General features: G+C 37.5%; 1 protein-coding gene and 1 long non-coding RNA gene across 2 annotated transcripts in view; one reads left to right on the top strand and one right to left on the bottom strand.

The window, feature by feature from the left end:
- Thsd7a (thrombospondin type 1 domain containing 7A) overlaps positions 1 to 18,005 on the top strand; it is a 399,677-nt gene that overhangs the window by 165,096 nt on the left and 216,576 nt on the right. Inside the window, exon 2 of the mRNA XM_052722143.1 lies at positions 8,949 to 9,780. Coding sequence (XP_052578103.1) covers positions 8,949 to 9,780 — 832 coding nt within the window. The remainder of the gene's footprint in view (positions 1 to 8,948; positions 9,781 to 18,005) is intronic.
- On the bottom strand, positions 3,273 to 16,152 carry LOC128100084 (uncharacterized). The gene is made up of 3 exons (XR_008214657.1): positions 15,796 to 16,152; positions 8,357 to 8,461; positions 3,273 to 5,926 (listed from the first exon to the last, which is right to left on the bottom strand). It is a non-coding gene; the product is annotated as an uncharacterized LOC128100084 (long non-coding RNA).

Genomic DNA, 18,005 nt, shown 5'->3' with positions numbered 1-18,005 from the left:
TAACATCAGTGCTAAGAAAACTTATTTCCAGTGATTCCAGCATTTATCAGATTTGACATTGCTAACTTAAACTCATTCCCTAAAAAAGCATATGTTGATGATGAGCAGATTTCATATCACTTGAGGATATGTAATTGCATCCATTTAAACAAAAGAAATGTTTGAGGAGCTTATAGTTTTATATATTTTTCAAATCTATCAAGATTAAACCTGTCATGCAGAATGACATAATCTTTGCTCATATCTAGCACTGGATGAGAGAAGGAATGATATATATTCCACTATATAATGACCAATAATTGCTATACTTTACAAAAATGTAAAATATAGCAATAAAATAAGATATATTAATGTAATCTAGAAATTCAGTATGTAAGGCTAAAAATTAAAAATTACCATTATTATCTATGTATAGTACTTGTAAAATTTTATAAGTATAAAAGTACTAAAATAATTGAAAACTTTTACATGTTTAATAAGTTTCTACTAAGTCTAACATATATTTGTTCAAATAAATATGAAAATATGAAAGTTGTTATGTGATCTCACAAATATCTATATTTCAAAATAGATCATCAAATAAATGATGGCACTACAAATACATAATCTGTTAGAAAATATGTCAGCCAACTTGGTGAATAATTCAGAAAAGAGAAGATAACTTACTAAATATTATGTGTTAGACGTTCACTTAAACCTCGGTGGATTTGTATGTATCCTTCCATACAAAAACTCTTACAATAAACATTTATTTGGGTGCAGTGATGGGACAGACTTCTATATATTTTATTGAAAAAAATCAGTTTGGCAACATAAATTTTAAATCTTCACAATTGCCAAATGCTTGGACCTCTTGTTTGCTTTAATGGAGACTAGCCTAACAAATATGGTTGCTTTGACCAGTTATAATGGTCAATTCCTATAATAAAAAAAAGAGAAGTGGAGGCGAAAGACACTTAAAATATTGTCACACAAAAATGTGAATCTTTGTGTGAGAAAATGTGCTTCCATATAATAATATTTCAGTTATCACGAGATGGTGGGAGTAAATGACATGATTCATTCTATATTATATTTTATAAAAATGGAAACCAGGACCCAGAAGGCTGAGTAATTTTCTCAAGAAGGATCAAACATGATAGGTCCTAAAAATAGGTTATTTTATTTAGCAATTGTTAAACAGCTCTCCTAGTTACTGGTTTTCATTCCCTTTCTCATCAGATTTAAAGTGTGTTCCAATTTTGAACACTTAATTTGATACTCTTATAATTTTATGAAAGTTTAATTACTTATTGAAGATGAAAGCACATTTGACTTCCACAGTAATCTCTCCTTATCCACCAAACTGATTTGTCATTTGAGAGTTATACTAAATTAAACTTAATTAAATTAAAATTCAAGTCAAAGGAGCCACAAGCTCTCCTTTTTTTATTTAAAAAGAAAATGTACTTTTTTAGGTTGGTAAATATTGTGGTTTTATTTTATACTTGTGTGTTCATCAGTCTGTATGAAGGGATCTGGGAGGCAGAGCATGGACACTGACAAGATCAACTAATATGCTCTCTAGTAGCTTGTGGGTTTTTTTGTTTGTTTATTAAAAATAGATTCTTCTCTCATCCAAGACATCTTGACCACAGTTTCCCCTCCCTCCACCCTTCCCAATCCCCTCCATCTCTCCTCTCCCCTGGATCCACTCCCTTCCACTTCTCTTCAGAAAAGAACAGACCTCCAAGAGGAAACAACTAAACATGACAAAATAAGATACAATAAGACAAGGCAAAAGCTCTCATATCGAGGCTAGACAAGGCAACCCAATAAGAGAACAAGAGTTCCAAGAGCAAGCGAAAGAATTAAGGACACACCTGCTCTCACTGTTAGGAAACCCATAAAAACACCAAGCTAACAGCCATGACGTATATGCAGAGGATCTGTGCTTCTAAGGCTATGAAAATATTTCAAGACAGACAATTTAAGCATAAATAACTGTTTTTCACAGAAAAATCTCTTGGCTTGATAAATGAGCACAGGACAAGCAAGATTGCATTTCTAGGCTGCAGGAGATAATATTGACAGCTTCTCAGAAGTTTTTCAGGCCTCTCTGGAGATAACAGTACACAAAGAATTGAAATGAAAATAAACCAAGTGTGGGAGGTAGGCAAAAATAAACATAGAACTACCCCAGCAGGAATCCACATTGAAGCAACAGTTATTGAGAGGAAAGGGGAATGTCCTCATAAATTGCCATTAAAAGGGCTAACTGCTACATTTCCAGGGGCATTTTCAATATGTAGAAAAGCTGGAAAATGCACAGCTTTGGGCCAATTTATCTGCCCACCCTACCACATACCTCATTTTAGTATCCTTTGTAATACTAAAACCATTGGAAAATAGACGTCCATTGGGAGAACATCAATTAAGACATGACACAGTGACAGAACAGAATATTACATAAGCATACTTTACATATAACTGTGGAAAATCGAAGAACCATGGGGATTAAAAGACCGAGAGAAGTCAAATCTGTGCCTACGTATTAAAATGAAATTATTTTTATATAATGCTATAAGGTACAAAGGCTGATTATAAAACAATTTATCCTAATTCTAAATAGATATTTAGATGCAAAATTAATTGTCCAAAAGGATGACAACAAAATATGAAACTACTTTAAGATTGAGAAAGACATTTTCTGCCATTTAAGAGCAATTTCTAATATCTTTATACACTTTACTTTAGTATAAACAAATGGATAATTTTGTTATCTGTGAATGTTTGGAAATAATATTTTATAGCAAACAGGACATGGGAATCAGTCTATAACAAAACTCTGTAAATGTTCCTTGACCTTGTAGTAAGCAGGACATGCTATTCTAGAACCATTTTCAGGAGGGAAAACATATTGTCTCATTTGAAAGATGCAGATGTATTTAGCCAAACAAGAACCTGGCTCATTTAAGAGTTTATAGCAAACAAGGATGGAAAGTAGTTTGCATAATTTTCTCATGTTCCTTTAATAGTGTTTATCTTTTATAAGGCTCTTTGGAACAGTTGCTGGCCACCTGTCAATAATGTGGCCTTTATAGACTCAACCTTTTATTGTTCTCATGCCCTTGACATATAAAATCAAGAGTCTTAGGAGAAGTGAGTTTTGAACATGGTAAGAAAATCACTAATTTTAAATTTAAAAGTGTATCTTTTGTAAACTGAAGTAAAGAAAGAATTTTGAATTACATGAAGAAACTAGATGCGTTAGAAAATTCTCTTTAGTAAAGATATTTTATTGGTTTAGCCATATGTTTTCAAAGTTCATATATAGTTGTATTTTAAATACTGGCTGCATGGAAACTAAGCCAAGAAACACCACTTAATGCTTTTGTCTCAGTGTTATTTAATTTTACATGCATTCTATTTGAAAATATTTATTTTGTAAGTATTAATGACATAAATGTTTTGGGCATACAAACAGTTGTTTAATTTATTTTTGGTAGAATAAGACATCCAATGTTTCTCTCCAGATTTGCATAAAATCTGTCAAGCTCAGTGTTTTTACACATATTTATTGACCTACATCCTAGACAGATTTTGTGCAATAGTGAATAAACACAGTCTTACAAATCTGTACACAGGAATACATTTCTATTCATAAAGTGATAGTATCCAAGCCCTAAAGGAGAAAGCTGTTTATTATTCCTTTGCCCAATTAGATTCCAACTTCCTCTAAATTATCATGAACAAGAATAAATGAAACAGATTTCAAACCAAGGGAAGTTCTTCCTGATCTTGTTAGAAATTGCGCACACACCCCACCCACCTCTTCTCACTCATGGTAATGGAAGCTGTGGGGCTGAATCTTAACATTTGTACAGAGATATTTGACGCCACATGTCACTTTCTCAGATCATGCTTGGCAGCGGACTTTTTGTTTCCCTTAATAGAATTTGCATACTGTGGTTTCAAGCTGTATTTTGAACCATGTGTGCTCTTAGAAACAGAGTAGCTAATTGGGTTAACTATGCTTGGTTGTCAAGAGCAATTTTAGATATGGTCTTCATTCTAGCCAGTGTGCGATTATTTCAAGACTGCTCGGAGGGCATAAGTAGACAGCCATTCATCGGGCATACTGGGCTGAAAATCTGATCTTTCGTGAGAGTACTTAATTGGACACACATGCAATACCCAAGGTGCAATGAAAAGATAAGATAGAAGTTGAAGCCTGCAAGGTGCATGAGTTCTTTCAATAATGATTGTGTTGTTGCCTCTGCTTTTGCAGTTACCTTCACACATGCTTTTCTTTAGTGTCTTTATAAATCTCTGCTGCGTTTTTGTAGGATATGCATCATTTAGTTCTCAGGGTGAGTATATGTGAAGCTGAACATGTTGTCTGTGAGGAGTCAGTAAGAATCTGTGTGCTCGTATTATTAGAACTGGAAGTGAACTGTACTTGCATTTGTAACATGTCCTTTTGTCTAGTGATTGAAGTATCCTGAGAGCTTCTTATTAGTACAAAATCATGTAGAAGTTCTCTTGAGCTCCATCTCTTTATCTGCTGCCATTGACATCTTCAGTATTAGTATCTGCCAACTAACTGCTCTCATTATGAACAAAATAATTGAAGGTATTTACACAAGAGTAAACCAGGAAATTAAAAGACACAAACTATGAAATGCAACAAGTTGTTCCACTAAATAAGTCACAGTGCAAAATTTATATACATACATATAAATATCATCAAACATATGTGAAAGATGGTCCACATTTATGTATGATAGTCAATGCATCCAAAAAGATAAATACACAGTATATACTTATGTGAGTGTCCTTATGTGCCATAAGACCACATACAATTAATATGTGCAATGGAAAACTTTTTAAAATCAAAAATTTAAAAGTTTAATAGAAAAATATCAAAGTAAAACCTTACTTTTCTAGTAAGCTAGATTTACAATAACTGATGTCATGTTTCTGTGCATCAAAGCATCAAGTAGAAATTTTTAAAAGTCAGTTATTAAGAAACTGTTGTCAGTTGGCTGTTGTATAGATATCTTAGGAGCTGAAACATTCACTCCAGGGTGATAGAGGGAGAAGCATACAACTCATGAAAGTAATGAAACATAATCTAAAAGCTCAGAAAGTTCTAATACTCACAGGACCCTTGCCCATCTTTTTTAAAGCTTTTCTTTAATTGAAAAAATTCATATAATAGATTTTGATCATGTTTTCCCGTCCCCCAATTCTTCCTGCATCCTCCCCACCTACCTATCCAACTTCATGTTCTCCCCACCTCAACAAACAGACAGAAAAAGACAAAAACAAAACAACAAAACTAAGAAGTATGCACACACACAAGAACTCCCTACAGAAACACACACACACACAAAAACTCAAACAAGCAAAAAACCTAGAAGACAAAAATGACCAAACAAAGCAAAATAAGACAAAAAATGTAAAATATCATTTAGGTCATTTTGTGTTGGTCAGATACTCCTGAGCATGGCATCTAACCTGAAGTGTGATGTATATTCCCAGTGAGACTCCATTGAAGAAAACCGATTTTGCCTTTGCCATTAGGGTGTCAATTGCAGAGAGCTTCTTATGGGTGGGAGCCTGCATTTACTTCCTCTGTGCTTGGACCTCATCTGGCTTGAACCTGTACAGGCTTCATGTGTGCAGCCACAGACTCTGCGAGCTCAGATGTGCATCAGTCCTGTTGTGCCTGGAAGACAGTTGCCTTGGAGTCATCCATCTCGTCCGGCTGTTTTTCTGCTTCCTCTTCCACATAGACTCTGAGCCTTGGGGGGAGAGCTTTGATGAAGACATCCCATTTAGGACTGAGTGCTCAGACTCCCTCACTTTCTTCACATTGTCTTGTTGTGAGTTGTCTATGCAAACAGAAACTTCTCTGATGAGGGCGGAGTGATGCGGTGGTCTATGGGTATAGAGGAGTATGTCATTAGGAGTCATTTTATTGCTATATTCCTTTAGCAGAATAATAGTATCTAATGTTATTAAAATAACCAACCACTTCCTAATTGTATCTAAGGCTCATTCCATGGGAACAAATACCTGACACTGCTAAAGAACCTAAGACTATATAGGTCATGGGCCTCGGAGGAAACTTACTGATGTTATTTTACTCAAGGATCACAGCTCCCACCCAATCTTACGTAAGCTGTAAACAACTGCTAGCAAAAGGAAACTCTCTCCTATGGAGCAGGGTACAAAGTGGGCAGAGAACTCTAGGGATGTAACTAGGTGGGCTTGGAAGTGATACAGATGTCTGTGAGTCATCCACTTGTACTCCTATTCATAACCCCAATGAACTCATTGGTTCACCAAATGAGACTTGGGGGGCACCATTCCTGTGGTCTGTCATTGGTACCTTTTCATGAGGGGACATGAATAAAAATCTATTCACCCAACCAGTCTTTAGAGTAGGGTCAGCACTATGAACAGTTTCTATAAAATTCTTCATTTGGTTTTATTCTAGGAATAAAATAATAAACATTGATGAATTGGTCTAATCTCATAAATAGTGTTAAGGATGGAAAATAATAGTACATCAAGAAATTTTCTTGGGTTGCTCTTGCATTGATTCTGAGTTAGTATCTATGCTTTAACATACCAACTGAGCAGCACATGGTTTATCCTTGAGTCTAATGCAAATGTGCCTTTAGTGAGGTTTATGGTGGGAAATAGGATAACAGTTTTGTTCAAACATAATGTGTGGAGGAAACTAAAACTAAAGCTATGTGTAATTAATTCTAAAGTCTTATGTATGCTACAAAGTTTCCTTATTGAAATGCATTTAAGTTTTATGATTCTCATATGGAATATTTTGCAAATCTGAAAGAAAACATCAAAAGTATAGCAGAAAAATATACAGAGACAAAGTAAAAATAGGATTAAAATATCCTTAGGTACTATATGTTGACACTTTCAACAAATTCAGTGTCTTTTTAATTTATAAAGTATTAACATTAACATCCTAGGACGATATTTCTCAAAATTTAAGTCCTATTACAATTTTATATATGATTTTCATGAAATAATATTTTGGATATACCAAATATCTAGTACTATTTTAAATGGAAAGACTAGTTAGCACAATAGTTCAGATAAATCTTGCTCTTCTGTTTAGAACTTGATTATATCACTTGTAAGCAAAACAACACCATTAAACATCTTTTTTGTTAAATAAAATTAGCTACTATAAGTGCATTCTTTGTATTTCTTCTTGTGTAGATTGATGGTTGTTTTGTTCAGAGGAAAGTACCTAAACCTAAAGCTCTCAACACTTGAGCCCCAGTGTCAGAAGAACTAGATCTGAACTGCAATTAGTTCTATTATTCATTCAAGATTGAATTTGGCAGATCAGCCCTCTTTCCTGTCCTGTTTTTCTGAGCCACAGAATAAGTCCTTTGGCCTAGTTTAATAGTTTTCGCTTTTTTTTCTTCTTCAGCATCTTGCAGACAAAACCTTATGCATAATGTACACATGAATAAAAATAAATGTGAAGCCAGACTTCTTATAGAAACAGGACAGCAGGAAGAGGGCAGCAGCTCTCTCTCTCTCTCTCTCTCTCTCTCTCTCTCTCTCTCTCTCTCTCTCTCTCTGTGTGTGTGTGTGTGTGTGTGTGTGTGTGTGTGTGTGTGTCTGTCTGTCTGTCTGTCTTAGGAAATCCTATAGCCATCTCATGAAACTTACATCTTCAGGACATGTTGATGACAAACAAGGGTCATAAAATAAGTCCTCGCCGGGCGGTGGTGGCGCACGCCTTTAATCCCAGCACTCGGGAGGCAGAGGCAGGCGGATCTCTGTGAGTTCGAGGCCAGCCTGGTCTACAGAGTGAGATCCAGGAAAGGCGCAAAGCTACACAGAGAAACCCTGTCTCGAAAAAACCAAAAAAAAAAAAAAAAGGAAGAAAAAAAAAATAAGTCCTCATCTTCATAACAACATTTTGAAAACCATATAATTATGTGATCTTTAAGTTTATTTGAAAATCTAAAATGTATTCTCAATTTAATACATCAGAATCTGTAAACACCTTGAAAATAGTATGACTTGACTTAGAAAAATAAATGTATAAGAAATGTAAGACCTGTGTCTCCTTAATAAGTGTTCCAGGGTAATAAGCCCATGGAACATACTGAAACAATTAACTCAAGTGTCCGATAAAATACTGAATTATTCATATTTAACAAATGAATGAACCAAAAGAACTCAAGCCATTGCTCAACAAAGGGTCGGACAATTGGGAAGTATTTGTTTGTTTGTTTGTTTTAGGTGAAATTAAATTTCTTCACTCATCTTTATAGTACATTGAGCTTTTTTTTTTTAATTAAAAGGCAGCAAGTACCTTTGAAAAAAGATTTTTGATTTCTTAGCTTTAGTTCCCATAAAGTTGCACTTTAAATTCTATCAGCAACACCGCACACAGCCACTAGACCTCTGCAGTCACAGCCTGCAACAATAAAAAAGCAGGTGAGGGAGAGCATTTTCTGCAAAATAGTTAATTGCCCAGGCAAAGAAAGCCTGCAGGAGAAGGCTTTCATGAGAGACTATTTTCTTTACCAGTTCCTAAAACAGAGTTCAGAATGTGAGGCAGGAATGATGGGTTTTCACTGTGACCAGTTTCTGATGCCCTTTATGAGCAACGATCTCTATCTACCTGAAATAAAGGAAATGAATCAAAGCAAACTTTTAGTAATCCCAGAAGGACCCGAAGTGAAATTGCCCCAGCTGTTACCTTATATAGACACCTTGACACAGTTCGCTCTTGTAGAAGTACTCAGGGACGATCATTACTTTCCAGTCGTCTCGTACAGAGACCTACTTTATAAGATGTCGGGGAAAGTTAATGTACTAAGTCTAGAGACGTCTTTCTGAAATGGGAATAGCCTGTCACTCTGTTCCCGTAGCCCTGCTAACTAACTCGTGCTGATTTGTAGGTCCCTGGGGACGGTGTATGGGAGATGACTGTGGACCAGGCGGCATCCAGACCCGGGCTGTGTGGTGTGCTCACGTGGAAGGCTGGACAACACTGCATACGAACTGCAAGCAGGCTGGGAGACCCAGTAACCAGCAAAACTGTTTCAAGGTGTGTGACTGGCACAAAGAGTTGTATGACTGGAGGCTGGGGCCCTGGAATCAGTGTCAGCCCGTGATTTCCAAAAGCCTGGAGAAAGCTCGAGAATGTGTGAAGGGAGAGGAAGGCATCCAGGTGAGAGAGATAACCTGCATCCAAAAGGACAAGGACATCCCCGCAGAGGACATCATCTGCGAGTACTTTGAGCCCAAGCCCCTCCTGGAACAGGCCTGCCTCATCCCTTGTCAGCAAGACTGCATCGTGTCTGAGTTCTCGGCCTGGTCCGAGTGCTCCAGGACCTGCGGCAGCGGCCTGCAGCACCGAACCAGGCACGTGGTCGCCCCGCCACAGTTTGGAGGCTCCGGCTGTCCCAACCTCACCGAGTTCCAGGTGTGCCAGTCCAACCCCTGCGAGGCGGAGGAAAGCATGTATAGCTTGCAAGTTGGGCCCTGGAGCGCATGCTCCGTGCCACACTCACGGCAAACCAGGCAAGCCAGGCGTCGTGGCAAGAACAAAGAGCGGGAGAGGGAGAGAGGCAAAGCCGTGAAGGACCCAGAGGCCCGTGAGCTCATCAAGAAGAAGAGGAACAGAAACAGACAAAACAGACAGGAGAACAGATACTGGGACATCCAGATTGGGTATCAGACCAGGGATGTGATGTGCACGAACAAGACTGGGAAAGCTGCGGATCTCAGGTAAACGTTTATTACTAGTAACGTCACCGGTCTCCTGTCTGCAGATATAGCAGGGACTTGAGACTGGCTGTGCTGGCTCCTGTAGTAAACATGTGACAGACAGTCCGTATTCAAGGCTGTTGAGCTTTTGTGGATTTCATGCTGTAATTTTTATTTTGTCCATGAGTAGGCCCCACACCACTTGAAGGTTTCTTAGCCCAGGAACAATTCTCTGTGACAAAATATAGCTTCTTGGGCAGGGCATATAGGGCAATGGTGGAGCATTTGCCGAGCATATGGGAGGCCTAAAGTTCAGTTCCCAGCACCACAAAGAAACATGGAGACTGCTTCTTTAAGCCGTCGGTACTCTTTTCCCCTCCAACAAAAGAAAGTAAAATTACTCGGATCTTGGAGTATTGGGATTTTGAATACTGATATTTATCTGAGTGAGTTAATAGAATAAGGCACACTTGTAATCTCTCCAAGTTTATAGCATTTTCAGAATTACCCTATAAACAAAATCTGCTCTTAACAAGCACCTGGGGAACCATACCTAAGAATAATATTCTTGCTGGTTTTATAAAACAAAGTAACTCTCTCCAGAGAAGAAAACCAGAAGCAGCGGGAAATCAGGTAAGTAGAAGGTATTTAACCAGGAGTGGCCTGGCTTTGAAAACGTAATGAATTGGCAGCAATTCCTAGATGGAAATTATTTGGCAGATTATCTTCTCGTCTGTAATGACTACATTATGAAAAGCTACCTCATGTATGATTCATTTGTTGTGAAAATGGTGTTCGTTGAGAATGACAGGAAGGCTATGATTTCTCTGAATTGGCTAAATTTTGCTCTTGGATGAGCCAGACCATCTGGGAGGGGCTATCTGGATCATTTGCATAATTGCTTTTCCTGAAATATTTATGAAGTTATGATTTGGACTCAACCAAAGAAATTATAGCATCATCACTCAGAATTTTATATCGTATTTATTGTAGAATTGGCATTGGGTTTGCTATCTCCTTTATCATTCAGTCTGTTCTCTTGATTAAAAACATAAGATAAATTTCACTGATGTCTCAACCCATATGCCTTGGTGGAGCAGCTGGAGTCTGTTTCTTGTTGCCCCTGGATATCTTGTGAAAGATTACAATTTCCTGTTTACTTTGGAGGTTGGAAACCTAAATAGGATTGTGTGGCATGCCTGCTGTTTTCTCGAATAACCCACTGTCTTTATTTTTTTATTCCTCACCCTCCCTACCTTTACTTCACCTATTCTCATTTATTAATTTCATTACTATGGATTTTCAGATACAGGTGAGAATTTTTTTGGAAGGTCATAGCTTAAATGAACGAGTAAATAAAAATGATCGATTCTTCTCAGACAAAAACTTTCTCTCATATTACCATTGTCTGGTTGCCTTTTGTTTCATTTCAACATTTTACGGTACTGGATACTGACCCTCGGGCTGTGTTTATGCTAGGCAAGCACTCTACCATTGATCTCTGTGCAGTCCTGGCTGCTGTCTTGAAACTATTTGCCACTGTTCCTCTTTGTGAATTCATACAATTGCATTGCATTTCAGCAGCACAGTAAATTACCCATTGCTCCTCCGTAGCCTCTTCCCAATTCTGTTGACTTTGCTGAGCGTGTCTGTTTTCCCCACCTCCCTTCCCCAGGTTCTCTTCATGTATGTATGTGTTTTTGTACTTCTACACTGTATGCATTTTCAATTCACTTCCTATTTGGTTCTTCTCTGACATTCTTTATTCTGATGATTCCCCAGGCTTTTTCCCTGTAATAGTACACTTATCTTGGTTGCTTGGCTCCCACTAAGTAATTGAATGAGCCTCTAACGAGCAACTTTGAGCTGACTCCCGCTGTCACTGGGTTAGCATGCTGAAGAGGTTTAATTTAATGGTGACTACTGGATTAAAAGTGTAATTAGGCTATTAGCTTCCATGCATAAAGTCTAATATTCACATCAGTTGTGGAATTAAGCAAATATACTTAAAAATGTGGGAATTTTTTTTAATCAGTCACTTGCATCCTTGTAGAAACACCATACATGACTATCCCAATACAGTGATAACTACATAAATATTAGTAGGCTATATACATAAATTTAATGTGTCCTAAAATAAGCAAATGGCTGGTATTTCTCTTCAACGTGAATTAGTACGCTGTTAATAAAATTAATTCTAGTCAAAATGTCATGTAAATCCCGTCTTTTGGATACATTTTTTCCAAACTTCACACCACTTCATCAAGGAAGCCAGGACAGTACAGTGTGAACTGGCATGGAGCCACAAATCAGGGATTTAGTCACTGAATTTAAAATATCTTCTATCTCACTGCATCTTTATGATATAAGAGGCTAAATAATCATTTAATAAGATTAGCAATATTCTAGAACCTAAAAGAACTTAGCTAAATAGAGCTAAAATTCTTTGTGAACTTCTCTATAGGCCAATAAAGTGTTTCAAAGAATTACTGCTGAATTGTCCAAGTTAAAGAAAACACATATGCCCTACTTTCAATGAGATCACAATCAATAAAGATGGTAGATGCAAACTACAGCTCATTTTTTTACAACAATAAGAAAATCAGTCTCAAGTCTCTATTGATCCAGAAGTTTTGGGCAGTGGGGTAGTCAGATGTAACAGAGACAAGACACTTGGGAAGCCATTGTGTCTTGCCACTTCATGAACACTTAAAACCTCCAGAGATACCTGAATTCTTTGTGGGGTGAAAATGTTATAGAAATAATATACTTTCCCAGTGAGAAATCACTCTGCTAACTTTGAGATTAATAAAGGTAAAAGCTTTTTAATATAGCATGTTCTGGCTCTGGCTAATGCCCAAAGTGTAGATGGCCTCAAATAGACTTTACTGACTTAAATACATATACCTTTGGCTTATGCATTCCATATATACTGTCATCCTTAAATCTTTCAGGTCCAATTCCCAAGTTACACTTTGAACATTTAAGCAGAAGCAAGAGGCTGCAATTCTGTCCATGTAGGTGAATGGAAAATTTATACAGCAAACATAATGTCAGAAATATTTCTTAAGTACATCAGAGTTCTTCTTTTTAAATAGGTCTTACCCAGGATCATCCTGCCCACCTGTCAGAATTACACTTTCTCTGATAAGAGCACAGGGGACTTAATGGCAAACTAGGATTTAATGGTGGCTGTGACCATTTTTTTGCCCACTTGAGCTGCCCGTTAGAGGCATGTTCTTTGATATGGGGATGGACCTAATGGCTGGTTGTAAATCAGGATTATCTCCTTTTGGTACGGAAATGGAGCCTAATTGGAGGTCCATCTTGGTGCATGAACATTAGCAGAAACTTTCTCAGCAACCTTAAACTTCAACTGTAGTACAAATTTCTTTCTGAGTGTCTAACAAGCCTGTATAGCACACTACTTATCTTCTAGTCATATTGGAAGTAGTACATCTTAGCCAAACTCTACTTTTTATCATTCAATATTTCCTAAGCAAGTTCATTAGTAAATCATTTATAGCATCAAGTTTCTCCTGCATCAAAGGGAATGACATGTCCTTGCTATATATAGCAGGGTCTGGAATAGAAACAAAGGATTACTCGAACACCCTTGGGTTGTGTTTAAAAATTGTTAGAGGTAAGCCTAAACAAGAAAACTCACCTTTAGTCTGCAAGTTGTCAAATGTTGCACATGATAGTTCTAAGAAGAAATTAATCATCAATTCACTTACTTTTCATAAAATTTGGCCCATATCCTCAGGAGAAAATATATGATTTTGCTGGAATATTATAGGACCTAGGCATCTGGAAATTATCACATTTTTAAGCATATTCCCTTTTGAAACAACTAGGTGGGCATACCAGATTCAATGGTAAAGATTGGTGTTGTGACAATCAGTGGGTGAGGCCATGAAAATCCCTTCACTTGGGAGAACACAAGTTTCTTCTTGTGCAACAGTGACTTTTAGCCGGGTTTGAACAGACTCTTATTCAGACTAGGAACTGATGAGATAGTATGTCAAGCATTTCTCTAGAAAATATTGAAAAACAACATGGCCCAACATCAGAAGAAAAGTCAGTGTTCCAACAGGAGCTAGGACACTAAAATATTGTGAAGAAAAGGCTCAGTGCCAAGCAGCCACCTACAGCATGTAGTGAGCACAGTCCTAATTTGAGACTTCTCTAAAAGCCACTTCACTCTGGAATGTTGCTTGCTGAAGTAAAGACTCCTATCTGCATATGAAGTCACAAGTTTCAGGAGTGGCTAGGAAGTGTGCTGTAAGTAAAACAAGACACATTTAGTGGAAGTACTTGACGACTTTAGAAAATACCTTCCATTTAAATGCACTTTGTTTTGTCACATTTTCTAACAAAGGCAATTAGTTGTAATTACAAGCCCATTGGAAACATTGCCAAGAATGGTGGGAAATTCAGCCCAAGAGATTCCCGAGGGACTAAGAATGAATTTGGGTTTGAAAAAGGATTTTTGGTGGTTAAATCAAAAGAAGTAGATTCAGCCAGCACTGGGAAAATTGAATAAAGAAAACACTTATGTACAAATAAAAGGTAAATAAATAAAGACCAGAATAACATAGTAACAAACATATAGAAATACTGACACACCAGAATATAGAGCTCTGATTTCTGTTATTGTTTCATTCTTATGTGGCTAGAGAATAAGCCACAGCGTGTCCAATGGCGGGGGGTGGGGGGGGATGGGTAACGATTCTTATGTGGCTTTCTGGTTATTGTTTTCAAAGTCAGAAACTGCAACACAACCTCTCTTACCTTTAATTGTTAATCAGAAAGTTATATTGCTGTTGAGCAAAATCAATGTCTTTGTGTCTTATTCTCATTTTACCTTAAAATACCAGTTGTTAACTGATTCAGTATTTGTTTTTAGTGTTGCTTTCTAGAGCGACAATATAAAACTTGAATATAAGTTCCGCATGGTGCTGGATGCCTTTTTAATCCCAGCACTCAGGAAGCAGACAGGCTGACCTCTGTGAGCTCAAGGCCAGCCTGGTTTATATGGAGAGCTTTCAAGACAGCCAGGGCTGCGTATTGAAACCTTGTCTCAAAACAGAAAAGAAAAAAGGAAAATTAATTAATTAATTGATTGATTGATTGGTACATGAATGTAAAGTTGTAGGCTTGACAGTGGTCTGAAAACTAGCCGAAACAACTAGAGAAATTAAAGTAATAGATGATCGAAAAAAGTGAATGCAAAGCTGCTGAGATAGAATCAAAGATCATAATGCAAAGGAGTTTCCAGGAAAGCTTGGCCACCTGAGTTTGATCCCCCAAACCCACATAAGGATGGAAGGAAAAGAACCGACTTATCTTAGTTGTCCTCCGACTTCCGTACGAAGGCTGTGACATTCCCATCCTGTCGTCCTCCCTCGGCCCCTACCCATATCTTCTCCTGTGCGTGTACATACACAAACACATGCAATAATAGCAAGAAATTTCTGGAAAGAAATGCTATATAAGAATAGAGAAATCTGTGGCCTCAATTCAATGGTATTCAATGCAGTTTTAAACAACTGATGTAAATTTTCTGGAATGAAGTAGCATTTCTATAAAATTATATGGGGGCAAAACAGTTTGAAAAAGCCTTCCAAATTTTGTGATCCCAACAAGCCTTCAAAAAAAGTGTCCAAAATTGTGGACACAAAAATCTTGTATATTTTCCTTAGAACGAAGCTTATTCATTTTCAGCATGTTCTACCCATCAGTTCATCCTGAATCAGGGAGAATTTCTAAGCAGGGAATCTGAAGTCCCAGCACAGCAGCCCTGTGTATGCCTGTGAGGGTTTCACTCACTTGATGTACTACATGGCTACTGAGAACCTTTCCCACACTGAGTCTTTGAGAGCCGATGAAATTGCAAATTTAATTCTACCCTTACCCAAAAGAAGGGAGAAAATTACCTGCTATTTAAGGCAGCATTGACTCCTTTTAGGTTATTCAGAACCCATTTATAAAATTACTACTGCTTGTGCATGCGTAACAGGCTTTCAGACTTACAATTTTCCTGTAGTATCCAGTGTTGACATGCCTGTCAGCTATTACTCCTCATATCTTGTGAGCTTGCCTCTGCATCCTCTTGATTATGCTAAGAAAGAGTCAGGGTGACTATTTCTTCTTCTTTGAGAGTTGATAGCTAGCAAGAAAGCCTCACTCCCCTCAGAATGTTGCACTGTCAAGGAGTATTATGCCAGAGGTATGAAAGGGCAGCTCTTAGGCATTCTCCACCCTGCTTCTGTGTCCCAGAGGGTCTGTGAGCAGAATATTTAAGAAGCTTCCTAGTCCTCTTGTTTCTAGGATCCTACCAAAGGAAGGGGTAATAGGATTCCCAAAGGTGGGGAAAGAGAAAAGTTGGAATCAGCAGTGGTGAATTTCTCTAACAAAGCAGTCCTCTCCTCAGCTCTAGATCTACCTCAGGTTCTGACAAAACCCTTCTTCTTAATCCATTAATCATTTTAAAGCACAATTTTCCCAGCACCCAGTTCTAATGTGCTTCATCATTACTAGGAGATTTCTCTTTTGTAAATAATAGTTTTATTAAACTTTTAAAATGAGTAAATATGAGTTTGAAACTTGTTTTCTGCTGCCCTAAGTGACAACTACATGAAAGTAAAATGTCAGAACCACAAAAATGGAACATTGGCACACATTACCTAAAAACAAAGCAAAGCCAATTCTCAGGTACTTTTCATTATAATGAAACTGCCCCTAAAGAGCAAACTAAATATTGAGGTGCCAAAGGAGAGGTCATGCAGGCAAAGAACAACCAGGGTAGTGAGCCCTTCCTGGAAGGAAGTTGATAGGATCCAGAATGGCCTTCCAGAGGGCTACTGTGGGATGTCGTTATTAATGCTGAGTAGGTTGCACAGAGTTGAGGGGGGTGATGGAGGAAGAATACAGGAACAGAGAAGCAACAGCACTGAAATCTGGAGGCCAGTATCAATTCGCTGTGCAGGGGTGTCACGTCCACACATTGTTCACAGGTCAGGCTAGATTGTAGGGGGAGGAAGAGTAAGTATCTGCTGAAACCTATAGAGCTTGTGAAATCAAGCTTAGATGTTTGGACTTTATATCCACTGACTCAAGCATCTCCACAGTTATTAGTAATGAGGGTTAAGCCTGTCTCAGTGTGTGTGTGTGTGTGTGTGTGTGTGTGTGTGTGTGTGTGTGTGTGTGTGCAGTTACTAAGGAAGCTCATTCTCAGTCTCAGAGGCATGTTTCAAAATATGAACTGTATCCACTAAAAATTAATCCAATAACTTCTACCCCATGGTAAATCAGATTGGATCCGATCAGATTAACTTTTTGCACCTTTTTATAAGGTTGGTGAAAAGCCATAGTGTTAGTTTCCATTGTCTTGCCATTTGTCTGTTCCCAGAGCATAATAGCAGGAAAGAAATAAAGCATAGACTTGTCTACTATCAGTTAGAAGAAAACATGCTCATTCATGTTCCTTCTACCAAGGGTGTTTACACTCATTTCAAAATACTAGAGTACTCAACTAGTGAGAACAAATGCTAAGAAGCATATATTCTCCACTGAATTCATACTGGGATCCAAGACATCTACTGTGGTCAAAATTATAAAGTGGGACATACACCTTTCTGTATTCACATCCCCAATTAACCCCATTTATTAAACATAATCCATTTCTCTTAAAATTTGTGATTGAATTTATGGATAACCCAATATTCCTCTTTTCACACAAATTCGCGTCTACTTTCTTCTGTTCTTTTCTTCAACTTGATTTCATTCCTTAAAAAAATAGCTAGCAAACAAATGAGTAGCTGACCCATACTTCATATATAAGGACATACATGAACATGTCTACTTATATGTATAAACGGCTATAATCCATATAGTGTTAGGTAAACTGTTGCTTAGAAGAAAGATACAATATTAACCAGCACAGTTTCCACTCAACTAAAATAATGCCTACCATGTATTCAGGTCCCAGCAAACACTGAAGCCCTGAAATTTAAAGGAGTCTTTCCATTTTTAAAGCGTGAACCTTTTAGTAAATTATAACGTGTCGACTGAGAACTATGGTAAACGGTAATTCTTTGAGTTCATGAAACATGTAAAAGAATGTTGCCAAAAGGTACCCTGGATTCAGTTAAGAGAATATAGGCCTATGTTTATTTTATGAGACATTACTTTGAATATGTCTCAATATTATACTGCCAGGTAAACACCAAGCAATTGCTATC

This window comes from Peromyscus californicus, unplaced genomic scaffold, assembly GCF_007827085.1.
Source record: "Peromyscus californicus insignis strain IS unplaced genomic scaffold, ASM782708v3 Scaffold_6__1_contigs__length_162567912, whole genome shotgun sequence".
NCBI lineage: Eukaryota > Metazoa > Chordata > Mammalia > Rodentia > Cricetidae > Peromyscus > Peromyscus californicus.
This window is presented reverse-complemented; position numbering and strand designations above follow the sequence as displayed.